The 18,873-nt window shown below is 41.7% G+C and overlaps 1 protein-coding gene across 17 annotated transcripts in view; it reads left to right on the top strand.

Annotated features, from left to right (window-relative positions):
- The window catches only part of LOC123510981 (protein phosphatase 1 regulatory subunit 12B-like), a 104,357-nt gene extending 86,494 nt beyond the window's left edge, over positions 1–17,863 (top strand). For 14 of the 17 annotated variants that reach the window (XM_045266549.1, XM_045266538.1, XM_045266537.1 and 11 more), the window contains 5 exons: positions 7,849–7,974; positions 8,257–8,364; positions 10,168–10,257; positions 12,962–13,090; positions 14,360–17,863. In XM_045266549.1, coding sequence (XP_045122484.1) covers positions 7,849–7,974; positions 8,257–8,364; positions 10,168–10,257; positions 12,962–13,090 — 453 coding nt within the window. In that variant the 3' untranslated portion in view covers positions 14,360–17,863. The remainder of the gene's footprint in view (positions 1–7,848; positions 7,975–8,256; positions 8,365–10,167; positions 10,258–12,961; positions 13,091–14,359) is intronic. The other 3 variants (XM_045266542.1, XM_045266539.1, XM_045266544.1) reach the window with 1 other exon arrangement.
- The last annotated feature ends 1,010 nt before the right edge of the window (positions 17,864–18,873 follow it).

Genomic DNA, 18,873 nt, shown 5'->3' with positions numbered 1-18,873 from the left:
ACAATCACACTTACGTCAATCTGTCTGTTAATTCCTTCTGCCTCGTCGCCTAACCCCTCCCTCCCTCGTGGCGTCATAGGCTACTCGTGTGCTGACTGGCTGCTATTGTTACTCTCCTCTCGTCATTCCCACCCGTGCGTCATGAAAGTATTCGGTGCGTTATTGGTAGGGGGATTGTTTCTTTCTTAATCGTGCTTTTTGTGGTAAATACTGGTAGTAGTAGTAGTAGTAGTAGTAGTAGTAGTAGTAGTAGTAGTAGTAGTAGTAGTACTACTACTACTACTACTACTACTACTACTACTACTACTACTACTACTACTACTACTATTATTATTATTATTATTATTATTATTATTATTATTATTATTATTATTATTATTATTATTATTATTATTATTATTATTATTATTATTATTATTATTATCTGCTTGTTTGTGTTTTGCATTATTTTAATTACCTATTTTCTTCTTTCCAGGTAAGTGTGAGCGACAAGTAGCAAAGCGTGCGTATGTTTGTATGTGAAGGTGAACCCAGGTAAGAGAGAGAGAGAGAGAGAGAGAGAGAGAGAGAGAGAGAGTTATATTTTACTTGAAGTGACACTCAGATTTATCCTTGTTAGTTATGATTGTAAGTGATGGTGGTGGTCGTGGTCGTGGTCGTGGTGGTGATGCTGGTGGTGACTCAGACTGATGGTGGTGAATTGTGAAGTGTGTGGTGGTGAATGTTTGCTTGTGTTGCTACTCTCTCTCTCTCTCTCTCTCTCTCTCTCTCTCTCTCTCTCTCTCTCTCTCTCTCTCTCTCTCTCTCTCTCTCTCTCTCTCTCTCTCTCTGTGTGTGTGTGTGTGTGTGTGTGTGTGTGTGTGTGTGTGTGTGTGTGTGTGTGTGTGTGTGTGTGTGTGTGTGTGTGTGTGTGTGTGTGTGTGTGTGTGTGTGTGTGTGTGTGTGTGTGTGTGTGTGTGTGTGTGTGTGTGTGTGTGTGTGTGTGTGTGTGTGACCGTTCAGGGATGGAGTTACTTAGGATCAACTTAAGAGCTTCTTCTTCTTCTTCTTCTTCTTCTTCTTCTTCTTCTTCTTCTTCTTCTTCTTCTTCTTCTTCTTCTTCTTCTTCTTCTTCTTCTTCTTCTTCTTCTTCTTCTTCTTCTTCTTCTTCTTCTTCTTCTTCTTCTTCTTCTTCTTCTTCTTCTTCTTCTTCTTCTTCTTCTTCTTCTTCTTCTTCTTCTTCTTCTTCTTCTTCTTCTTCTTCTTCTTCTTCTTCTTCTTCTTCTTCTTCTTCTTCTTCTTCTTCTTCTTCTTCTTCTTCTTCTTCTTCTTCTTCTTCTTCTTCTTCTTCTTCTTCTTCTTCTTCTTCTTCTTCTTCTTCTTCTTCTTCTTCTTCTTCTTCTTCTTCTTCTTCTTCTTCTTCTTCTTCTTCTTCTTCTTCTAACAGTATGGCCCCTGAAACTTTTCCTTCGTTCCTTCCTCCTCCTCCTCCTCCTCCTCCTCGGATAGTGTGTCAGGAAGGAAGATAATGATGGGAGTGATGAGGAAGGCAGTGTTGTAGTGATGGTGATGGAGGAAGAGAAATGGGGGGTTAGGGGGTAGGGGGCAGAGGATGGGGGAATGGGGGAAGGATGAGAGGAGGGGACGTGTACTAGACAGGTTCTAGTGGCAGCTGGTGACCTCTTGTGACCCTCGACCTACACCTGGTGATGGGCCAAGTATTATGAAGGGTTCTCCCAATCCTTCTCACTCTCCCTCGCCTCTCACTCTCACTCTCATGTTGGTTTATTTATTTTTTTTTTTTCGCATCCTTCCTTCCTTCCTTCCTTCATTCATTCATTCATTCATTCATTCATTTTCTTCTTTTCTTCCTTCCCTCCTTTCTTTCTTTTTCTTTTCTCTTTCTTCCTTGTATCCTTTTTTTCTTTTGGTTTCTCATTACTGACTTACTTCGGCCTCCTCCTCCTCCTCCTCCTCCTCCTCCTCCTCCTCCTCCTCCTCCTCCTCCTCCTCCTCCTCCTCCTCCTCCTCCTCCTCCTCCTCCTCTGCCAGAACCATATATTTCTTCCCCTATTTTCTCTCTCTCTCTCTCTCTCTCTCTCTCTCTCTCTCTCTCTCTCTCTCTCTCTCTCTCTCTCTCTCTCTCTCTCTCTCGGCATTTTCTTCTCCCTACCCTTGACACTGTCTCTCTCTCTCTCTCTCTCTCTCTCTCTCTCTCTCTCTCTCTCTCTCTCTCTCTCTCTCTGGTAATGGTGTTTGTGGTGATGGTGATGAATGTTGATGGGATATAGACCTCCTGCTGGTGCTGATGGTGGTGGTGGTGGTGGTGGAGGTGGAGATGGAGGTGGTGGTGGTGGTGGTGGTGGTGGTGGTGATGGTGATGGTGTCGTGCGTCGCTACCACCACCACCACCACCACCACCACCGCCACCGCCACCACCAATGGACAGGGTGTAGGAAGGTGTAGGGAGTGCCAAATAAGGTGAGATGGATGACCTCCTCCTCCTCCTCCTCCTCCTCCTCCTCCTCCTCCTCCTCCTCCTCCTCCTCCTCCTCCTCCTCCTCCTCCTCCTCCTCCTCCTCCTCCTCCTCCTCCTCCTCCTCCTCCTCTTGTCTTGCTTCAATGCATTATCCTCCCACTTCATTTTTCCTTTCCTTTAAATCAGAGAGAGAGAGAGAGAGAGAGAGAGAGAGAGAGAGAGAGCGTGACAGGAAGAGACCGCACCAGCTTTTTTTTTTTTTTTTTTTTTTTTTTTTTTTTTTTTTTTCTTTTCCTTTTCCTTTTCCAATTGTATGTACGTAATGTTTGTACACCCGGAAGTGGTTTGTGTGTGTGTGTGTGTGTGTGTGTGTGTGTATGCGCGCGCGCTTGCGTGCGTGCGTGCGTGTGCGTGTCAACGTGTAGGAGGGAAGGGTTGTGAAAGCTTTTGTCTGTCTGTCTGACACACACACACACACACACACACACACACACACACACACACACACACACACACACACACACACACACACACACACACACACACACACGGTCAGGTGGTTGTCTTGAAAGTTCTCACGTTACTAATGGAGATAAAGTGGCCAGGTAATATTCCTCTTATCAGGTAAAGCTCTGGCCAGGTGTAGTACAGTAGCAGTAACAGCAACAGTAGTAATAGTAGCACTGGCAGTAGTAGTAGTAGTAGTAGTAGTAGTAGTAGAAGTAGTAGTAGAATCTTTCTATCTAGAAATGACGGGGAACGAGATTAATGAAAAGTAACTAAGATGAAGACAGGTATGAACATTAATTAGAATGATTGAAAGCACAGGTAAAGAAAGGCTAAGACAATTTTAACGCTTATTAAAGGAAAAAAAACACATTTATTCCTTGCTATTACCTTCCCATTTTTTATTTCCCTCCCTTCTCAGCACGAATAGAAGGAAGAGAAAAATAGAATAGATGCATGTCATGTACTACTGGGATGGGAGGGATTGGGTTGGGTTGGGTAGGGAAAGAGTAGAGTGGTGCAGTATACCAGTAGGAGTCAGGAGGGTAGTAGGGACAAGGGGAAGGGTGTAGTAGGGGACAGAAAGTGGCAGGGACAGACCGGGGAGGTTCCGAGTCGTGAAGGTTACAAGACCCTGATATTGGTGATGACAGGGAGGGTCTGGGCACCGTGGGATATCTTGCCCGCCTGTCTGACCGGTGTTGGTGACGGTGTGGGGTTGCAGCGCCACGCCACACCACACGTCGCCACACCACGGCACCGAGCATGCACGCACGCACCTGCATGCCTCATCACACGTCTCGGAGATAGATAGGGTGGTAGGTAAATAGATACCGTTATAAATCAAGTGTTCTTATAGCCAAAGATGGATGGATAGGTAAGCAACAGTATCATCACACAAGTTAGAGATACATGAACCACAGAATCTCTTAATCTTAAAATGGAAAACAAATAAGAACCAAAGTACGTGTCTTTTTCTGCTCTTTTACTTGTGTTACACCTTCGACTTCTTTTTCATTGTTTCAAGTCGGAGCTTCCATGTCTTCCTATATTTTTAGATACACATTTTACATCCTTCCATGTCTTTTCTCTCATGACTTTTTTTTCACTGTTACACTTCTCCCTCACCGTATGCCTCTCTCATACCTTTTTGTATAATCCATGTCTCTTTTTATCTTCACCTCACCACGTATGCTGTCTGCGTTTCCTCTCGTCTGTTACACCTTTACCATAACGTCTACACCATTTTACATCTTACATATTACACCTTTACTACATCCCAACACGTCTCCTCACACCTTGCCACAACTCAACTCGTCTCCTCATCCTTTTCCTTGCCTTTTACACCCCCATACTCCCACTCACATATTCATCCTTCCATACACTCTCCTACATCACTGCACATCACTTTTACAATTCACTACACCCAAAATACACCGATACCGATAAATCTTCTTCCCCATAGCTTTATTATCTTGTCTTCACCAACCAACGCTACCCACTACATCCTCCAACACACCCTACACCCCTGCACAGCAACAGATGGCCCCAGGTGTCAAGGATGTTGCCCCCAGCCTCAATCAGGTCACTGCCGATCATGTTATTGCGTCAGGTGTGCGGTGTGAGTGTAGCTGTGGGTGTGGGGGTGGCACTGGGTAGGTGTCGTGCATGCGGGTTGGGTTAGGTGGAGGGGTGAGGGGTGAGTGTATGTGTGTAATGGAGATTGAGAGGTGATGGTGTAGGGAATAGAGGTAGTGTTGGGGTTAGTTTGGGTTGTGTTAGGTTAGGTTAAGTTAGGAACAATGCTATTCTCTGGGTTAGGTTAGGTTAGGTTAGGAATAACGTTGGATAAAGTGAATTTGCTTTAGTGGTTTTTTTTTATTTTTTTTTATGTAGGAAAGAGGGCCAGCCAAGGTTAGCAGTAGTGTTATATTAGGTTAGGTTATATAGTCTAGTTTTGCGTTTGGTTATGCGCCTTGGAGAGTGAAGCAAGTGTGTTTACATTGTGGATAATTCCTCGGTGCGGTGTTTGTGGTGCAGCGGGGCAGTGTTTAGCAGGGGTGTGTAGTCACGCCTCGCTGTACACTCGATAAGGAGAGAGATACTTAGAGCGGAAGGGAGCAAATAGGATCATGTGTGCCGAGAAGTGTTTGTGTAGGTGGCTCAGAGAGAGAGAGAGAGAGAGAGAGCAGACCGACCGACAGACAGACAGACGGGCTACGTATTTCATGGATTTTGCTTGGGGCTTTAGGAAGTAGTGTTGGGGTCACGGCAGTGGTGGTGGTGGCGGTGGCAGCAGCGTGTGTGTGGGCGAGAGTGCCTTGGGTCGTAGCGGGACTGATGGGAGGAGGGGGAGGAGGAGGTGGAGGAGGGCAGGACGCTGGAGTGAAGTGGCAGTAAGCGAGAAGTGAGCATAGCGTTAGGTTTGGACTGAGACTGCGGACTTAAAACTTCGCGTGTCCTGTGCGTGCGTGTGGTGGTGCTAGGGTGAGCAGGGTGGTGGGCGTGGATGCGTCTCCCGCCGCGCTTGGTGACTGATGGCAGGGAGTGCGGCGCGGCAGTAGTAGCGGTGGAGAAAGCTGTGTGGTGGCGCCAAGGCCTGAGCGCGGGTTGCTGGTGGTGGTGAGGTATCCTGTGCCGTGTGCGGGTGGTGGTTGCTACACTGCGCGCACACCTGTCATACACACCTGCCCTTCCTGCCCTTACCCATACCTACTCACCCTACCCACGCCTGCACCACGCCCACTACCGCCTAAATTGTGTGCGTAGCGTCCCGTATCACCCCTACACACAATATTTGGGGTTTTATCAGAGGTCACCGCGGTGCCACCTGTCAGTGATTGCAGGTGAAGTGCCTACCCCTCCTCCCCTTGTGCCTGGTGAGTGCCAAGCCACAGGCACCGTGACTCCCACATAGATAAGAGGGTTCCGTAGAGAAGCCCTCAGCGCTAACCCACCATGACTCGAAGAGATTATAAAAAGGTAATGAGTTGGTGATGGTCATGTGGTGCAGTGATGTCAATATCTGGCGGTGACAGTTGTGATGTGGTGTTGATTTGTTTCCTGTTGATGATGGGAGCGTCTTGTGAGATGGTGATGGAGTGGTGATGACAGTGATACAGGTCGTGTTTGGTGTTGGTGTCAATGGTGAATGCGTGGTGATGCGTCCTGTTGTTTTGTGGTGGTGGTGGTGGTTGTGAAGTGCTGGTGGTGCTCTTATTAAGGCGTGGTGATGGTGATGCATTTTCCTGGTTTGGCAGTGTGAGTATATAATGATGCGATGATGTTCAAGCAGTATGAGAGTGACGTATTGAAGTAATGGTGGTGGCGGTGGTGGTTGTATGAGGTGATGATGTTTTAATTAGTGATGATGAACCATTGACATTTGTTGGAGGTAGACACACACACACACACACACACACACACACACACACACACACACACACACACACACACACACACACACACACACACACACACACACACACACATACATACACACACACACTATTTCTGATTAACACACAGATAATCAGGAATGTTACCACCATGCCAACTTATATAAACATTACACTAAATTACCTATAAGGATAATTAGCCTATAAGGACCTCTCTCTCTCACCTATAAGTGAGAGAGAGAGAGAGAGAGAGAGAGAGAGAGAGAGAGAGAGAGAGAGAACCCTTTTGTGTCAAATTGAATGTCTTAAGTGGTGGGAATATGCTTAAGTGGTAAGGGAGCTCACACACACACACACACACACACACACACACACACACACACACACACACACACACACACACACACACACACACACACACACACACACACACACACGGAAAATCAAGGATACCAGCAATTATCAGAACACATAACAAGTCAAACAGGTAAATAGACAGACACATTATTAGAGAGGTATAGGAATGTGGAGTGGTTTTGTATGAGAAGGTAAAGGCACACCATTGGAACACAGTATTAAGGCCTTGAGATGCTTGGAGGACACAGGGATACAAGAATACTGAAATGATTATACTGACCAGTAATACCATCCTTGAAAAGTCTTCCATATTGTGTATCAGATATTGTATTTCTGCTGTGTCATTACCTCATGCCTCTTATGTTTGGGTGACTAGTTATTGTATTGCAAAATGGTGATATGTGACATTTTAAGTGACAAGGACTTTTTATTGTACTGATCATGTTAGTTGAGTATTATTGTTGTTAGGAGCATTATTCAGAAATGCCTCCATCACACCTCCACTACATTCAGAAGGCTCTAGTTGAATGTACATTGATTTTAGAGGCAATTTTTTTATGGATTTAGTGAAACAATAACAAGATTTCCACATTATTAACAGGATATAAACTCTTTGGAACATGACTAATCATCTTTGTGACCTTTGAAAATAATTGTGGTGAGAAGCAAAATATTTCGGTTGTTTTTGTGTGTAGGAAGGCAAGAGTTGTGCAGTGGGATTGGTAGGTTGGTTAATGATTTTACAGATATCATGTTCATTGAACTCTCTCTCCTCTTATCATATCACTGCCTTGAAATTCACACATCATATCACAGGGAATATGTAGGTGAGGAATGTCAAGAGGTATTACTCATTCTCATTTATGTTTCTACAGATATACATTATCTTCCTTCTTTTCTGTCCTACTCCGTCTCATTTTTAATTTGTGTTTTGCTTCAGAATTACAAAGTCAGTCAGTTAATCAGCCTTTCATTCTCAGTCATACCTCTTAAAGATATAAAATTTCTTCTTTTCTTAATACTTTGTCACTTTTACTCTACACAAATCAGTACTTTTTAGCTCCATTGTGTGCTTTGCTCCTGAACTACAAAACAATCAGTCAGTTAACCAGTCTTCCCTCCCCACAGTCTGTCAGTGAGAAAGGAGATGCAGCTCGTGGCTCCACAACTTCCCTTGGCTCGACACTCAGCAGCCGAGCCACTTCCAGGTCTTCCTCGGTGGGTCCAGAGAATGGAGACATCGACTACAAGAAGGTAAAGGATGTGAAAATGGCATAGTGGTTGGGTGTTTGGGCCACCAGCACATCTCTTCCTCAGGCCTAATGAGTTTTATGCAAAATTTCCCTCAGTCCTGAAGAATTTAGTGTAAAATTGTGTAGTTTGATGTTAAAGAGAAATATGTGTATGAAAAACTGTTGAGTTATTCATCTCAACATATTCCCATGCTATAGTGTACATGCACAGATCCAATTACTGGAGGTCTAGAAAGGGCCTGTAGCGTAGTATTCAAGATTCTCATGTGCCTTTTGCCCACAGTTATATGAGGAACAGTTGACTGAGACACACAGAGTCAATGAGAGACTTAGAGGGATAGAGAATGAACTTCGGCAATCCAGGGAAAGCATTGATCTCAGCACAAAGAAGGTATGTATGTATTTTCTTCTTTTGCACTTAATCATTTTCCTCCATAGGTGAAGGTAACTGTATGTGTGTGTGTGTGTGTGTGTGTGTGTGTGTGTGTGTGTGTGTGTGTGTGTGTGTGTGTGTGTGTGTGTGTGTATTTACCTAATTGTAACATACGGGAAAAGAGCTATGCTCGTACTGTCCCGTCTCCTTATCTACTAATGTCCAGCTTTTTCTTAAAATCATGAATATTCCTTGTGTTGACCACTTCCACGTCTAAACTATTCCATGCTTCCACCCTTCTATGAGGGAAGCTATATTTTTTCACATCTCTACTATAAGTGGCCATTTTTAGTTTTTTCCCATGCCCTCTCGACATTCTTTCATTCCACATACACAGATCTTCCCTATCCATTTTTTCCATGCCAATCATCACTCTGTATATTGCTATCAGGTCTCCCCTTTCTCTTCTGTTCAGTCTGTCTTCATAAGTCAAATCTCTTAAGTCAGGCACCATTTTTGTTGCAGCCCTCTGTACTTTCTCTAGTTTCCTGATGTGTTTCTTTAAGTTCGGAGCCCACTGTATTGTTGCATATTCAAGCCTTGGTCTTATCATTGCAGTAATTATTTTTATGTCTTCATTTCCTATCTTGTACATACTCCTGATTCTTCTTTCACTCTTGCCAAACTCTAATTTCTTGCATTTTGTCGTGTTGAACTCCATTTGCCATGTACAGCTCCATTTCCATATTCTGTCCAAGTCTTCCTGGAGTAGTTCGCAATCTTTGTGTGTGTGTGTGTGTGTGTGTGTGTTTACATCATTTGTGTCTTGTCTTAAGTTGTGTCTTTTCTTGCTCTTTTTCTCTCTTTTTGAATTCTCTTCTGTTTTCCAGGGTCGGAAGTTGCATTCTGTTCAGTCTGTCTTCATAAGTCAAATCTCTTAAGTCAGGCACCATTTTTGTTGCAGCCCTCTGTACTTTCTCTAGTTTCCTGATGTGTTTCTTTAAGTTCGGAGCCCACTGTATTGTTGCATATTCAAGCCTTGGTCTTATCATTGCAGTAATTATTTTCTTCATCATTTCTTCATCTAAATATACGAACGCCACTCTTATGTTCCTCAATAAGTTCAATACTTCTCCAATTATTTTGTTTATATGTCTCTCTGGCGATAGGTCATTGGTAATTGTCACCCCAAGGTCTTTTTCTTCATGACTGGTTTTTATGTCTTCATTTCCTATCTTGTACATACTCCTGATTCTTCTTTCACTCTTGCCAAACTCTAATTTCTTGCATTTTGTCGTGTTGAACTCCATTTGCCATGTACAGCTCCATTTCCATATTCTGTCCAAGTCTTCCTGGAGTAGTTCGCAATCTTTGTGTGTGTGTGTGTGTGTGTTTACATCATTTGTGTCTTGTCTTAAGTTGTGTCTTTTCTTGCTCTTTTTCTCTCTTTTTGAATTCAGTGGTTTTATGTTTTTCTGTCCATACATCTGTTTTGTGTGACTGATTTTGCCATTTTGTCTTTTACCTTTCCTTTTTTTTTCTCTGTTTGTATTGTATGTTATGTATGCCTTTTCATACCTGTGTCTCTTGTCATTAGTTTTGCATCTTATGAGCTCTTCTTTGAGTTTATCTTTTTTACATTTTTACATGTCCAAAGTTAGAATACTGTGACATGCCTTTATGCATTTGATCTTTTTTCTGAATATTCCTTTGTGTATCAGTGTCTAGAATAACAGTACCACACCCTAAGTATTAGTTTGAATTGTTTCTTCTATCCTGTGTGTCTGTCTGCATTACCGCAACATCTGATCTTCCTAACAGCTCAACACACGCCTGGCGTTAGCAGAGTCTGAGAAGAGGGAGAAGAAGGCCCTGGAGCGCAAGCTGTCCGAGATGGAGGAGGAACTCAAGGTAAGCAATTCTGTACACATACAAAAGACACACTCACACACACACACACTCACAGAAGACCTAAATAAGATCTGGGAATGGAGTAAAAAGAAAGAAATGGAATTCAATATGAACAAAAGCCACGTCATGGAAATGGGAAAGAGTGAAAGACGACCTGTGGGAATCTATAAGATGGGAGATGGAGTAGAACTGGAGAAAGTCAAAAAGGAAAAGGACTTATGAGTGACAATGGAAGAAAACAATCAACCAGTAAGCCATATTGATAGAATTTTTAGAGAAACATATAATTTGCTAAGGAATATTGGAATAGCATTTCACTACATGGACAAAGAAATGATGAAGAAATTGATAAGTACTATAATAAGACCCAGATTGGAATATGCAGGAGTAGTGTGGACCCCTCATAAAAAGAAACACATAAGGAAATTGGAGACTACAAAAAATGGCTACAAGAATGATTCCAGAATTTGAAGGGATGACATATGAGGAGAGACTAAAGGCTATGGATCTACCAACCCTGGAACAAAGAAGGGAGAGAGGAGACCTGATACAAGTTTATGAATTGATCAACGGAATGGACCAAGTGGATAATAAGAAACTGAACCTGACATCCGAAGCACAAGATCGCATAGTAAAAAGCTGAGAAAAGGAAGATGTCTGAGAGATGTTAAAAGATATAGTTTCCCGCAAAGATGTATTGAGACGTGGAACAGTTTAAATGAAGAAGTAGTGTCTGCAACGAGTGTGCATACTTTTAAAGTAAGATTGGATAAGTGTAGATATGGAGACGGGGCCACACGAGCATAAGGCCCAGGCCCTGTAAAACTACAACTAGGTAAATACACACACACACACACACACACACACACACACACACACACACACACACACACACACACACACACACACACACACACACACACACACACACACACACTAATAAGGAGGCTTTTACTTGAAGCATTTTTTTAGATTTTGACCATGAAACTTAATATCAAAGAGGTTAGAAATCTGTGTAGTCATTGTTATCATTGTCTCATTGCCTCAGTAAGGATGCAAAACCTGAATTGCCTAATGTGGTGTGATACAACAAGCAGAGTTTATTATGATTGTATAATGGAAGCTTGTTAAATTTGATGTCAGAAGATTGTTGTGAAGGTTAAGAGTGAATGATAGAGATGATCATAATATTCTTTAATTAGTCTCAGGAAGAAATGTATGGATAGCTTCATAGTGTTATCAGACCAAAGAATACTGTTAGACCATTGAAAGGGATGAGAGGATTAGAGCATACATACAAGAACAGGAGTCCTCTCAGTAACAGTCATTAGATCGACAGATGAAATATTGAGGGAAAATATACTGACAGGTGCTTATAGTTGTGTTGCTTGGCCAGCTACCTGAGGTGAAATTATACATATGTTCCATGAAATAATGATAGTGTCTGGTGAAGATCCTGCCACATAACACTGAAGAGGCAGTGTATATTGGGATGTGGCCTTGTGTGATGCTATGTAATGCCTTGGTCTTGTTGTGGCACTCCAAGCACTATTCTGGTTCAACATTGAGTTTCCAAGCTTTTGTTGTTCTGTGGATGAGAGAAACTGGCAGTCAGATGAAGGGACTTGTTGTAAAAAGTGGAAGAGTGGCAGCAGATGGTGGAGTAATGAGGTGAAAGAGAAATAGTGCACCACACGTACTATTTTTGTATTCAGTTTGTTAGTTTCTTCTTGAGTTCCCAACAATACCTGAGTGCTAAGATACTTCTTGTATTTTGAAAGTAATTAGTTCTGAGTAACATTTTTTATCATAACCAAAATGCTTCTTGAGTTAGACTTTATTTTCATTGATTTATATTGCCCTGCTGTGTGAAGGCACCTTTGGTATTTTGTTTTTCTGACATATTTTTGTTTACATGACAAGCTACTTATCAACACATTTTCACTGCCTCTGTTTATGTTACTGTATTTCTTGAGTTCTTTCACCTGAGTAGCAAATGAGCAAGAGCTGTATGTTGGCAATAGGCAGCAGGTGCTCTTTAGTGCCTGACACACTGCAAGATTATGACCAGAAATCAATCAATCTACCACACTCATTTCTACTTTGTTTCAGTCCTAAGGTCTGCTGATAATATTTTACAACCTTATAATTGACAAATTAAGGAGATTGCTGGACATGAAAGTTGAGAGGAACATAAAACAGAGTGGAAGTTAGTGTGGCAGTTTAATGGACTTACGGCTGTGACTGTGCCTCCCTCACCTGCAGTGCAGCTTTTAGATGCAGAGAGTAATGTCTATTGGGGATTGGGCTTCATTTTATTCATGTGCTGGTTGCAGTAGTCAAAAACCTTTTAGTGTTTATGTATTTTATGTCAGACTTCTTAAAAGTGAGCTTAAATGTTTTCCCTTTTCCTCTCAGTGGATGTTGATGCCAAAGCTTTTTCATGAAACCTTGTATTCCTCTAAAATGTTCAATTCAGGGTGCTAACGATGCTGAATGTAAACCAAAGCTTCTGCATGAACAGTTAAGCACTTAATTTTGAGACCATAATGCTTATATTTCTGGAATGCTTGAGAAGAATAACTTTTCCAGCATCACTCTTTAAGAAAGCATGGCTGACAGGAACTACTAATGGTCAGATTAACCATCAACTTGAGCTTTTTTTTTCAACTTCTTGTCTGAACTGAAACTTCCTCTCTTACAGCAATTGCAAAAACTTAAGGCTGAAAATGAGAAATTGAAGGCTGAAAACAGAGCCTTGACTCGCGTGGTGTCCAAATTGACCAATTCAGCCACGTCAGGCATGAGTAACTTGGCCACCTTGAGCAAATAGGTAAACAAGGGTAGCTGAGGTCACTATACAGCTAGTGTGACCTTGTGTGTGTGGCGCCACCAGCATGACCACACTGCCTGAGCATGTGTGCTGCCTGGCTCAGGACCCCCGCTGTGATCTGAGTGGCAGAGTGGCAGATCTAGTGTGCAGGAGGTTGTGTTGCTTTCCATGACCCTCTTGTCCATCACATTGCTGCCAAACTGCCATCTTCCTCTTGTACAATTGCCAGAGGCACAGCAAATTGTTAATTTTTAACTGCTATCTGTCAAATGTCTAGAATATCATTGGTTTCCTACACATCTGAGGTGTCCATGTTGCAAGGTGCATCCAAACTAAGTTAGTCTAGTCAGTCTTTTTTTTTTGCTCCTTAGTTGGAACACACCCGATACATGGCACTCCATTTACTGTCCACTACAGATCATCTTCTCTAATATAAAAGTCAGTATGAAAATCACCCTGACAATGAATGTGCTGCATCTTAAATATGACCAAAGAAAGAGTTGATATGGTAGGCAGTTGAGAAATTAGCTGCGTTTGGCAAATGTGTGGTGAAAGATTGCTTTGGCAGCAGCGTGCAGGCAAGTGGCAGCAGCTGATTCACTCTTCATTCATCCACTGTATCTTCATCAGTACATGTCCATGATGTTACAGAGACATGGTTCAATATTGACTGTTGTTGTTCATTTAACTTAAAGTCTGTGTTAAATAAGAACTCTGAGTAAAGTTAAATAAAATGGACACAATAAATATACAGCAGTGTTCATCTTACAAATTAATTTTGAGCTTTTTAGAGAACTGTATCTTGGCTTTATTTCTCTATCTTTCACTACACTTTAATCTTCATATTTCCTTTCAAACTATTTGTAGCATGAAATTTATTTCAACACTTTGATTCCATCATACTCACTCTTCTGCATGCAATTTCTGGACTATGCTTTCTTGTATTCTGATTACCATTACTGTCACTACCTTCACTTCTGCTAATTTTACTGTCATTAATGTTCATCTTACTGTATACTACTTCCTTTCTCAGTGTAACTGGTCCTTAGTAGGACATCCATGTGCTAATAAACAATGCCCTTATATCATGAAAGTCTAGTACACACAGTCCCACAGTTCACAATGTCAATTACTGTAGGAATAGTGAGGTAAGACAATTTTATTTCCACAAGACAGTATAACTGCCATCCCCTTGAATTCTCCAGAGGTGACACATAACACTTTTCTGCACCACAGATTTTGTATGATATATTTTGCATTTACTTCCAGTTGATGAAGCAGGAGAACCAGCGACTGAAGGATGAGAATGGGGCCCTTATTCGTGTCATCAGTAAGCTCTCAAAATAGAAGCACCTCCAACCTCTGATGTGCTGTGCCCACTGTCAGCAGTCCCACCCTGGCTTGGACTGTGTTACCCAGTCAAAGTGTAATCCAGGGAATTACCTGGGATGGTCCACAAGCAGGGCTATATATGTAGTCTTGCAGGCCAAGTAGGGGGATGTATAAACTGTTTGGACTTTGTGTTAGCTGTTATATGCAGCTTGCTCACTTCCCTGAGCATGCTAAGGTCTTGTTACAGTACCCAGTCTTTGCCACACAGCAGTGACCAAGGCGGCTTGAAAGTGGTGGTATTGGTGTGCTTGCAACTAGAATCAAGCACAACTTTGTCTCTTCCCAATAGCACTGCTTACCAAGTACTTAAGCAAGACAGCAAGGCACCTGATATGTTGCTTAACCCTCCCTTGAAATTATTCATTGGATGAATCACTGTTCAGTCAAGAGTTATGAACCACACCAGCTGCTGGCACTGCTGGTGGAGAGGCCTGGCTAGGGCGGGGTGCTCCTTTCCCGGGCCGCAGGGATGCTGGCTCACACCTGAGAGAGGCATGTAGGTAGTCTTCCTCAAAGCCAGTTTGGATGATTCCAGTTGAGACACTGGGAAGGTCACCCAAAGTGTGTTTCCTACGCATGAGTCTCAGATGTGTGTGAAGGCCCAGATTCGGTGTCACGTCACAGCAGCGCTGCACGTCAGAGTGCCGCACTGCTCAGTGTGCGTGTGTGTTGGTGTGAGGGGCTGTCCCTGACACACCCGGCCGGTGGCCCCATCTTAAACCTCAACCACAAAATGGTAAAATTAGTGAATTGTATTTGTGTGTTTTGCCCCAGTTGTCTAAGCTTTGCATTATCCATGTATTTTCATATCCATTTGCCTTTGTGCAGGTACCACTGTCTTAAGAAGGAAACCATGTAGTTGCTGCTGATTGGCTTAGTGTAAAAGTTGTGTGTCCAAGCCTGAAATGTCTTTGGCTGAGGCCAGTTATGCTTCTGTCCTGTGTCTGTCATTCAGTATTTAAACTGTGCAGTGCCACACTGGTGGTGTGGAGGAATAGCCATACTTAGTACACCAAAGGGAGAAGTGAAGCCACTTGTAGAATGACAAGTGTACATAATCTTTGGACTAATTGTTGTTAGTAGGTGTAGGTGTTGTTGGTATGTGTCAGTGTTGTGTTGCCTGCTCACACCCAATCTCTGAGTAGTCATATATGTTTTCAGCACTGGAATATTGGTTACTTTTCTATACTTAGAATTGTTTTCATGATGATTTTTGTATTGTTTTGAGTGGAAAAAGTAATGTTCCGAGCTAAGTACCATAATGGGGATGTTGGATTCGGTCAATAATAAAACAACATTTCAAAATGGAGTATTCACTAGAAAATACAACTTCTATGGTTCTCAAAATTCATGTAGTAAAGTATTTATAAAACCAGTGTCTTGCTCATAATTTGAAAAAGTAAAAAAAATATTAAACTCACCATTACTGCAGTGAAAACTAAAAATGAATCACTCTCCCTTAGATCTAAGTGTGATATTCAGGATTTAGTTAATTTTCAGTGTTTTGTTCATATATTATTAAGTGACTTTACTGTGAACATGAGTTACAAGCATTTAGCCATATAGAACAAATAGTACCATGAGGTGGAAGTAAGTGGTTTCATAAAGGTCAAATCCTATTAATCTTAAGCTTTAAAAGGTGAGAAGAGTAAGTGTAGTACCTCATACATCATCAGTGGAGAGGAACCCCAACCTTGGTGCTGAGGTCTTGATCTTGGTGTTGAGCTATTGCCGGGGGATGACAAGGCCTGCTCAGGTGTCAGGTGGTGACTCTGCCACAGCACCAGAGTAATCTGTAGTGCCTTAGCTGGTTCACCCCCACTGCTCCCCTGGTGTGGTGTGGTGGGTGGTGGTGTGGTGGGAAACCCTCACTCTGGTGACAAGGACTCGGACTCAATTGTATTATGTCTTCTTGGGCTGGATTTGTTTGTTCCAGTCTGTTTTCTTGGGATGGATTTGCTACTTTGTTTATCTTCTTGGGATGAAAATTTATTTTCAGTTTTTTTTCCTTGGTTGGGTTGGTATTTTCATTTGGTGGGGTTGTGTAACTCTCAAATAAGAATCAGGTTCGTGTGTTGATGATGAGGTGTTCACCAATGTACTGTATGGCTGTATCTGTATATCATGTACCTAAATTATATTGTTCAGTAGTATTCTCACTAAATTCTTAACACCAGATTTTCTTGGAGAATTCGTGAGGCATAATATCTTAAGATTTTTGCACCAAATTTTAGTATAACAAATTGAAGGACTTGTTGATGCAGAATAAGAAGGCTTTCAACATAACAAAATCTTTTTTAATATCACATTTGAACTCCTGCATACGTAATTATTTTTTAGATAAGACAAAGATTGGAGGTGTGAACAAGGTTTAAGCAAGCATATCATTATCCCTTGAGAGAATGGAGTAAGTTACATTACCAGACCTGGTTCATGGACACCATGTTGCTCTATCAAACTGTCCATGCTAGTGGGAGGGTCACACTATTTGTTGTTGGACATCTTCCATGTCTTGAGTGACTGGCTGCCCTCAGAAGAGCTGAGCCGAGTGGAGGAGTTTGTGTGATGCTTACCAGTTGACTGTGACTGCCCATTGAGATTCTGTGCCTTTGTTATCATGAATGGAGGATGAGCTGGTGTAACTCTGTAAAGACCTGCCTTTGTATGCGCTGTTGTATTCTAGACAGTGTAAAATATGTAGCTTGCTGTATAAAATTGCCTTTCTCTCTCTCTCTCTCTCTCTCTCTCTCTCTCTCTCTCTCTCTCTCTCTCTCTCTCTCTCTCTCTCTCTCTCTCTCTCTCTCTCTCTCTCCATATCTTCTGTGTAAAGGAAAATCTGTAAACTGATATGAAGGTTGGCTAAAATGAAATATTCAACTTTCATCCAAGTTTCATCCCCTTAAGGCCTCGCCATGCCCGGTGAGCTTTGCTGGAAGCTCTCAGGCCATGTGGCAGGATGCCGAGGGAGGTTTTGTAGTGGAGCCTAGTCAAACAGATTACCTTTGTCAGCTTAATGTGTATTACACACACACAAAAAAAAAAAAAAAAAAAAAAAATGCTTTGGTTCCATAAAACATACATAATTTCCTTTTGTTTAAATATATGGTAAAGATTATTATCATTATTTTCCTTAGTTAGGACGTCTCTTTGTGACAGTGCAGAAATTATATCAAGTGCCTTTTCTTGTTAATTGCTGTGGATAGAGGAGCAGTGAGCTACACTAGACGTCACTGTTGCTGAATTACTGTGAGCCATTTGTAAGATGAACAAGCATTGGTCTTGCCACTTTGTAATTACCCGCAATAGATGGTAGTCACTTTTTTTCTGAAATCTTACATAATAATAGCAAATATTTAAGAAATAAAGATATTTTATAGTTATCGGATGCTTTTTTATTACCATCCAAACACGATGCCTTACCAAGCAGTGATTCCTGGAGGGGAGTAGGAAAGGCATGGTGATGAGAAAAAAAACAAAAACAAGAATGACTGGTATTAACTTTTGCAGATTATGGCAAGAGTCAAAGATTTTCACCCTCAATCATGATCAAGTATTATCCAGTGTTTTACATATAACATAACATAACATAAATAATAGGATAACAAAGGGCCACCAGGGCCCATCTAGGTTATCCTGTATCAGTCGCACAGCGACCTCGTCATCAGTACTTAAAGATACACTTACAAGTACACAATACATTATATACTAATTTTAAATATTTGGCCCATTAACAGGGCTAAGTCCTGCAGCAAAATCCTCTACAATTTGTGGTCCCCATACATGGGGATCATGTCTTGTTTAACTATAGTAAATTTCTTATAAAAACTATCATGCAGTGCTATACATAATTATAAATCTAATAAATTTAAGTGCTTATCTAATCTGTTTTTAAACATTGTCAAACTAGTGCTATTTACAACCGTCTCTGGCAATGCATTCCAGAAGTCTACCACCATATGACTAAAGAAATATTTTCTTATATCTAACCTGCAGCCTTGCTTTCTAATCTTCCTGCCATGATTTCTAGTCCTATTTCCTCCTCTAAGGTAAAGAAAGATCTCGCATCTATGTAGTTTGTATCTGAGAACATTTTAAATAACTCTATCATATCCCCTCTTATACATCTCCTCTCAAATGAAAACATGTTTAATTCCTTTAATCTATCTCTATACTCCAGGCGCTTTAATGCTGGTATCATCCTAGTTGCTCTTCTCTGAACTGCTTCTAACATGTTGATATCCTGCCTATAGTGGGGTGACCAGGCCTGTATGCAATACTCTAAATTTAGGAAGGCTTCTTGTAGTGTTCCTAATTAATGAATGAATATTCTCAAACTCAATTGAAAAAGTGTATCTTAAGACAAAAAAAATGTGGCCTATCCATCATACATA

Source organism: Portunus trituberculatus, chromosome 30 (genome assembly GCF_017591435.1).
Source record: "Portunus trituberculatus isolate SZX2019 chromosome 30, ASM1759143v1, whole genome shotgun sequence".
NCBI classification, from domain to species: Eukaryota; Metazoa; Arthropoda; class Malacostraca; order Decapoda; family Portunidae; genus Portunus; species Portunus trituberculatus.
Note: the sequence above shows the minus strand (reverse complement) of the source record. Positions and strands in the feature narration are given on the sequence as shown.